The following is an 8,146-nucleotide window of genomic DNA, read 5'->3' on the forward strand; positions in this document are numbered from 1 at the left end:
AGATAAGTGTGGTGACATCCCAAATGGTACCTTATTCCCTAGTTAGTGAACTACTTTTGACCAGGCTCTAGTCAAAAGTAGTGCACTATCTAGGGAATAGCGAGCTATTTGGGATACAACCTGTTGCATTCTCCACACTTATGAATAGAATGAAGGCATCAGCTCCATTTTCTCAATAGATTGATTGATTCTCAGCTGGTCTGTTATGAAGCTGCTGGAATTGATTCTCAGCTGGCCTTGTAATGAAGCTGCTGGAATTGATTCTCAGCTGGCCTTGTAATGAAGCTGCAGGAATTGATTCTCAGCTGGCCTTGTAATGAAGCTGCAGGAATTGATTCTCAGCTGGCCTTGTACGAAGCTGCTGGAATTGCTGAATGTGTCAGTCTGTGAGGAGGTGCGAGGGGTGCAGAGGGTTGTAATGTGCCGTGGATCAGATATCAGATCGCCTGGGTCTGGAAACCTGCCACACGTTTCCTCACTGCACAAAACGGGCTGATAGGGTCCTTTTCCTTCATAAGCCACAGCAGCATTATTCTGAGGTTTCATCGGACTAGGTATATTTGTCAAAGAAACCGAAAGGGCAAATCTGACAACTGGATATAAGAATACAACATAATACAAAAACAATAATAACTGGCCGTTATTGATATTTTATTTTATTAAAAAAGTTAAGATAAAAGTACATTTAATTCACCTATTTAGTTGATGAATGTGACCAGGTTAAGGGCAATTACGTTTAATTGTCCCTCATTGAAATGCAATTTTCCTATTTGAAAAGCATTTTTCCCCATGGAAAAGCAAATGGGGGAAAATGTATTTGGAATTGATATTTCAGTTTAGTTCCTGAATTGACTGAAATGAACTATAATTCACCCCAGCCCAGTAGTAATCATGAAGGTAATTCTATAACCTCTCAGTACTAGAGGCGTCACTACAGACCCTGGTTCCATTCCAGACTGTATCACAGTGGTCTAAGGCACTGCATCTCAGTGTTAGAGGCGTCACTACAGACACCCTTGTTCAAATCCAGGCTGTATCACAACTGGCCGTGATTGGCTGTGAATCCCATAGGGCAGCGCACAATTGGCCCGGCGTCGTCCGGGTTTGGCCGGTGTAGGCCGTCATTGTCAATAGGAATTTGTTCTTAACTGACTTGCCTAGTTAAATAAAGCACTAAAAAAAAAATATATATATATATATAAAAAAACTATTCTGGGTCAGAATTTACTTTAAATGAACTATAATTCACCCCAGCCCTGTAGTAATCATAAAGGTAATTATGTAACCTCATTCTGGGTTGGAACTTACTATAAACAAACTATAATTCACCCCAGCCCTGTAGTAATCATAAAGGTAATTATATAAACTCATTCTGGGTCAGAATGTACTGTAGGGTGAGTGTTTCTACTGTTCTGCTCTGTGAATGGGAGGCCAACCCAATGAAGATATATTCTATTCCAGTCTAGTCCAGTCTCTTCTATTCTAGGCCAGTGTACGGCTACGTTGTTCTACTGTGAGTTGTGCTGTGTGAATGAATGGGAGGCCCACCAACCTGTTGCATCCAGGTGGTAAAGGATCGTTGCCAGGAGTTTTTCTTCTCCAGATGCAGGTAGCTGTTGAAGAGGATCAGATACATGTAGCGCTCCAGATACTGGACACTCTTCAGAAGCAGCTGCTGCACCTCCTTCTCACTCTTACCACTTTTAATCTGCAGGGGAATCATGGAAAGAGGAGAGTCATTATAAAAGGTCCCTCCACACCAAGGATGAGAACTCTAACCATTAAAAAAAAAATCTAAAGTTGTTTTAGTTCAAGTGAACAGTAGTGTCCACACTACAACGGTAAATAAAACACGTTTCTTCTGCACTAAGACTTTATTTTAGGTGAACTATTCCTTTAATTCATGTTGTGGATCAGACTACTATGAGACTGGGGAGGCAGGGAGCCTAGTGGTTAGAGCGTTGGGCCAGTAACCGAAAGGTTGCTAGATCAAATCCCGAGCTGAAATGGTAAAAAAAAATCTGTCGTTCTGCCCCTGAACAAGGCAGTTAACCCACTGTTCCCCTGAACAAGGCAGTTAACCCACTGTTCCCCTGAACAAGGCAGTTTAACCCACTGTTCCCCTGAACAAGGCAGTTAACCCACTGTTCCCCTGAACAAGGCAGTTAACCCACTGTTCCCCTGAACAAGGCAGTTAACCCACTGTTCCCCTGAACAAGGCAGTTAACCCACTGTTCCCCTGAACAAGGCAGTTAACCCACTGTTCCCCTGAACAAGGCAGTTAACCCACTGTTCCCCTGAACAAGGCAGTTTAACCCACTGTTCCCCTGAACAAGGCAGTTAACCCACTGTTCCCCTGAACAAGGCAGTTAACCCACTGTTCCCCTGAACAAGGCAGTTTAACCCACTGTTCCCCTGAACAAGGCAGTTAACCCACTGTTCCCCTGAACAAGGCAGTTAACCCACTGTTCCCCTGAACAAGGCAGTTAACCCACTGTTCCCCTGAACAAGGCAGTTAACCCACTGTTCCCCTGAACAAGGCAGTTAACCCACTGTTCCCCTGAACAAGGCAGTTAACCCACTGTTCCCCTGAACAAGGCAGTTAACCCACTGTTCCCCTGAACAAGGCAGTTTAACCCACTGTTCCCCTGAACAAGGCAGTTTAACCCACTGTTCCCCTGAACAAGGCAGTTAACCCACTGTTCCCCTGAGCAAGGCAGTTAACCCACTGTTCCCCTGAACAAGGCAGTTAACCCACTGTTCCCCTGAACAAGGCAGTTAACCCACTGTTCCCCTGAACAAGGCAGTTAACCCACTGTTCCCCTGAACAAGGCAGTTAACCCACTGTTCCCCTGAACGAAGGCAGTTAACCCACTGTTCCCCTGAGCAAGGCAGTTAACCCACTGTTCCCCTGAACAAGGCAGTTAACCCACTGTTCCCCTGAACAAGGCAGTTAACCCACTGTTCCCCTGAACAAGGCAGTTAACCCACTGTTCCCCTGAACAAGGCAGTTAACCCACTGTTCCCCTGAACAAGGCAGTTAACCCACTGTTCCCCTGAACAAGGCAGTTAACCCACTGTTCCCCTGAACAAGGCAGTTAACCCACTGTTCCCCTGAACAAGGCAGTTTAACCCACTGTTCCCCTGAACAAGGCAGTTTAATCCACTGTTCCCCTGAACAAGGCAGTTAACCCACTGTTCCCCTGAACAAGGCAGTTAACCCACTGTTCCCCTGAACAAGGCAGTTTAACCCACTGTTCCCCTGAACAAGGCAGTTAACCCACTGTTCCCCTGAACAAGGCAGTTAACCCACTGTTCCCCTGAACAAGGCAGTTAACCCACTGTTCCCCTGAACAAGGCAGTTAACCCACTGTTCCCCTGAACAAGGCAGTTAACCCACTGTTCCCCTGAACAAGGCAGTTAACCCACTGTTCCTAGGCAGTCATTGTAAATAACAATTTGTTTTTAACTGACATGCCTAGTTGAATAAAGGTTAAATAATATAAAGATTGACCGCTAGACATATCTCACCTACTTCTGATCAGGGGGAATCATGGGAAAAGAGTCATTATTATGGGTGTGGTCCGATTGGTAAACATTGGTAAACACAAATACATTGGTAAACACTGTCACTAGCAACAAGCACTAGCAACGTGAAGGTCATGGGTTCAATTCATCAGGGATCAGATCACACACAGTAAATGTATGTCACTTTGCCATGTATGTCACTTTGTCATGTATGTCACTTTGTCATGTATGTCACTTTGTCATGTATGTCACTTTATCATGTATGTCACTTTATCATGTATGTCACTTTGTCATGTATGTCACTTTATCATGTATGTCACTTTGTCATGTATGTCACTTTATCATGTATGTCACTTTGTCATGTATGTCACTTTGGATAATAGTGTCTTCTCAGTGCTGCAGTATATAGTGTATTATCATTATATTCCGTGGTGTCCGTTTGGCCAAGCATGAATACAGCACAGCCTGGTGAGAGTAAATCACAGTGCAACCCTTTCAACCGGGCCTTAATAGCCAGGTAACCACATGCCATTATGGAGACCTTTTAGCTGCACAAAGGTCAGATAGCTGTATGTCTTCTCTAATAGGCTATAACTGTAGCCAACCATTCAATACCTCTCTACACACTAATGACTCCTGCGATATAATTTATACCATCTTGGCCTCGGTTGACATTTAACCTTCAGAAATAATGGGTGAGCAAATGGGGGCTAATGTACTGTCGATAACATAGAACCTTTCCACACTTCATAGGACAAAGACATGATTTCCTATGATTTTCAGGGATCCCGGGCCTGTGAACAGCAGTGTTTCAGACTCATCAAAAATCTAAATGATTGCCGCCACGGCAAATAAATATGGAACATGAAAAATAACTTCTGCCGAGGCGCACTTTGAAGATGCTAGAATTGACTTTTCCTCTGCCAACAAAACGAGTAACGAACAGAGAACTCAGACAACACTATATTAGAATAAATAGTTGATCTACCTTGCAGGCTTGTTGTTGTGTGTTCTAGGTGAGATAAATATTCCTCCCGAGGCGCATTTAAGTTGTGAATTTCCAATCGCAATGGGGAAACTGCAGTTTTAATGGCCATTGTTTGAAAAAAAAAAGGTAGATCCCAGCTTTCCATTCCTACTTTGGTTATTTCACAACTCCTACATATGCGCAAACGGCATCATTTTAAAGGCAGAGTTTTTAGCAGCGGCATGGTTAAGCATGTTACCACTTTGCAATTTGCTGTGAGTGAATAGGGGAGAGTGGGACTAAATGTAATACGGGTCAGTTTTGGGGTAAAAAGCCAATCATTACATTTTGGATGGTGTATCAATACACCCAGTCACTACAAAGTTAGAGGCGTCCTTCCTAACTCAGTTGCAGGAGAGGAAGGAAACCGCTCAGGGGTTTCACCATGAGGCCAATGGTGACTTTAAAACAGTTACAGAGTTTAATGGCTGTGACGGGAGAAAACTGAGGATGGATCAACAACATTGTAGTTACTCCACAATACTAACCTAAATGACAGAGTGAAAAGAAGGAAGCCTGAACAGAATACAAATATTCAAAAACATGCATCCTGTTTGCAACAAGGCACTAAAGTAATATTGCACAAAATGTGGTAAAGCAATTCACTTTTTGTCCTGAATACAAAGTGTTAGTAATGTATTGAATTTTCACAGAACATGAGTACCACTCTCCATATTTTCAAGCATAGTGGTGGCTGCATCATGTTATGGGTATGCTTGTAATCGTTTTTCAGGATTAAAAAAATAAACAGAATGGCACTAAGTACAGGCAAATCCTAGAGAAAAACCTGGTTCAGTCTTCTTTCCACCAGACACTGGGAGATGACTTCACCTTTGAGCTGGACAATAACCTAAAACACAAGGCCAAATCTACACTGGAGTTGTTTACCATGAAGACAGTGAATGTTCCTTAGTGGCCGAGTTACAGTTTTGACTAAAATCTAATTGAAAATCTATAGAAATATATGAAAATGGTTGTTTTGCAAAAATATAAATGCAACATGCAACAATTTCTAAAATACTGAGTTACAGTTTTATAAGGAAATCAGTCTATTGAAATAAATTCATTCGGCCCTAATCTATGGATTTCACATGACCTGGCAGGGGTGCAGCCATGGAGGGCATAGACCAACCCACTTGGCAGCCAGGCCGGATGTAGAGGTCCCGTATTCATTAAAACTGAATGGAAGAAAACAGAACGAAACGGGTAGGGACAACCTGAACTTAAGAAGCGCTAATTTGCAACAGAATACTATTTGCTACGGTTTGCTACGGTGTGCACTAATGAATATGACCCAGGAAGTCCCTCTTCCTGTTTCAGTGTGTTCTCCTCCGTTTGGTGCAGTAGCAGATAAGTATTAAGTATCAAAATTGGCCATACATTTATTTTTTAAGAACATTTGTTCTCCACTCTCCAACTTTATGTCTAACTGAAAAGCCTAACCTAGCAATCAGGCCAATTGAAGAAAAAAACACATCAGACGGAATCCAATGACAATCATTTACCTCGTTCTCTCTCTACGCTGAGTAAACTTGTTAATGGGGTCCTTTTTCAATAACTGGTTACTGGCACCATGGTATCTGCTGACAAGGCTCTTTTTTAGCAGCGCTACGGGTTCGTCCCAAACTGCACCCTATTCCCTATTTAATGCACTGCTTTTTACCAGGGCCCATAGGGAGCCATTTGGGATGTAGCCCATTAGTCCATGTCAGGAACGAAGGTTTTTAATGTGAAGCTTTGATTGCTTTGGGCCTTGAGCGAACCCTGGAACGCAGTACTAATGCTTCAGAGTGTTTGTAGTGGCAAGGTTGGAGGGGTGAAGAGGGACAGGAAGGAGTTGAGGGGTGAGGAGGGGGGACAGGGGGGAGTTGAGGGGTGAGGAGGGGGGTAGAGGGGTGAGGAGGGACAGGAGGGGGGTAGAGGGGACAGGAGGGAGTTGAGGGGTGAGGAGGGTCAGGAGGGGGGTAGAGGGGTGAGGAGGGGGGTAGAGGGGGAGGAGGGGGGACAGGAGGGAGTTGAGGGGTGAGGAGGGGGGACAGGAGGGAGTTGAGGGGTGAGGAGGGGGGACAGGAGGGAGTTGAGGGGTGAGGAGGGGGGACAGGAGGGAGTTGAGGGGTGAGGAGGGTCAGGAGGGGGGTAGAGGGGTGAGGAGGGGGGTAGAGGGGGAGGAGGGGGGACAGGAGGGAGTTGAGGGGTGAGGAGGGTCTAGCTCCCTGTAGCATTAGCAGTCTGAGCAGAAAGCAGAATGCATTAAGATGGCATGATAATTCATATTTGTAACTGCCAGAATGGGGTGTGTTTGGGGTCTGATAGAAAATGTTGCGAAATTAAATGAATTGCATTTTAAAAAGGTTACACTAACTGTAAAAGGACAAATTAAGAAACATTCTATGGTGCATTAGGGCTAATGAAAACTTGTCCTTTTACAATGTCAACAGGTAATAAATAGATCCTAGGTATTCTTTAAGGAATACCTAGGATAGGATAAAGTAATCCTTCTAACCCCCCCCCCCCCCCCCTTAAAAGATTTAGATGCACTATTGTAAAGTGGCTGTTCCACTGGATATCATAAGGTGAATGCACTAATTTGTAAGTCGCTCTGGATAAGAGCGTCTGCTAAATCACTTAAATGTAAATGTGGAAATAAACACCTGAAGATGTGTAGAGTACCAATACATAGCCTTTTCACGGTGGGAAAGACGCCGCCTCCGTGAAGGAGTCAGTGGTACTTCCTGTCCATTCCCAAACAGGGGCGGGAAAAGCGAGAGATCACAGTTTTCCGAGGTTCTGTCCCAAATTGAACCCTATTCCCTATATAGTGCCCTACTTGTGACCAGAGAACTAAGACCGAGTAACTATATCAAGGGAATAGGGTGCCATTTGGGATGTCAGACTGAGGTTGTTAAACGTTGTGCAGATGTTCCTCAGGGAATCCCCATGGGCCCTGTCGGTGGCCGGCACATGACATAATAAAGGCATGTCATATTTTCCAACATACTGTAGATGCATCCCTCTCCTCTCCTCTGGTCCCCTCTCCTCTCCTCTGGTCCCCTCTCCTCTTCCTCTGGTCCCCTCTCCTCTTCCTCTGGTCCCCTCTCCTCTTCCTCTGGTCCCCTCTCCTCTTCCTCTGGTCCCCTCTCCTCTTCCTCTGGTCCCCTCTCCTTTCCTCTCCTCTGGTCTCTTCTGACAGCTGATCTAACTGTGCACTAATGAATATGACCCAGGAAGTCCCTCTTCCTATTTCAGTGTGTTCTCCTCCGTTTGGTGCCTATTGAACAGGACCCTGATCCCCCTGTGCACCCTGCCTTCCCAGAAGGCTCTGAGGCAACACTAGTTCAGCATGCTCACCCTCCTCTCAACCCTCTCTTCAGCCTGAATATAACACAGCGCCCATTCCTGGCAGACACGTGTGCTCCAGATACAGACACTCACAAACCACACTCACAACACACACACACACCCAAACACACACACACACACACACACACCCAAACACTCACAAACCCAAACACACACACACCCAAACACTCACAACACACACACACACACACACACACACACACACACACACACACACACACAACACACAAC

The 8,146-nt window shown here is 44.9% G+C and overlaps 1 protein-coding gene across 1 annotated transcript in view; it reads right to left on the reverse strand.

Annotated features, from left to right (window-relative positions):
• The window catches only part of LOC120017349 (paladin-like), a 44,827-nt gene extending 38,697 nt beyond the window's left edge, over nt 1–6,130 (reverse strand). Inside the window, exons 1-2 of the mRNA XM_038960100.1 lie at nt 6,122–6,130; nt 1,553–1,708 (exon numbers count right to left, since the gene is read on the reverse strand). Coding sequence (XP_038816028.1) covers nt 1,553–1,708; nt 6,122–6,130 — 165 coding nt within the window. The remainder of the gene's footprint in view (nt 1–1,552; nt 1,709–6,121) is intronic.
• Nucleotides 6,131–8,146: the final 2,016 nt, after the last annotated feature.

The sequence above is a fragment of the Salvelinus namaycush genome, chromosome 22 (genome assembly GCF_016432855.1).
Source record: "Salvelinus namaycush isolate Seneca chromosome 22, SaNama_1.0, whole genome shotgun sequence".
NCBI lineage: Eukaryota > Metazoa > Chordata > Actinopteri > Salmoniformes > Salmonidae > Salvelinus > Salvelinus namaycush.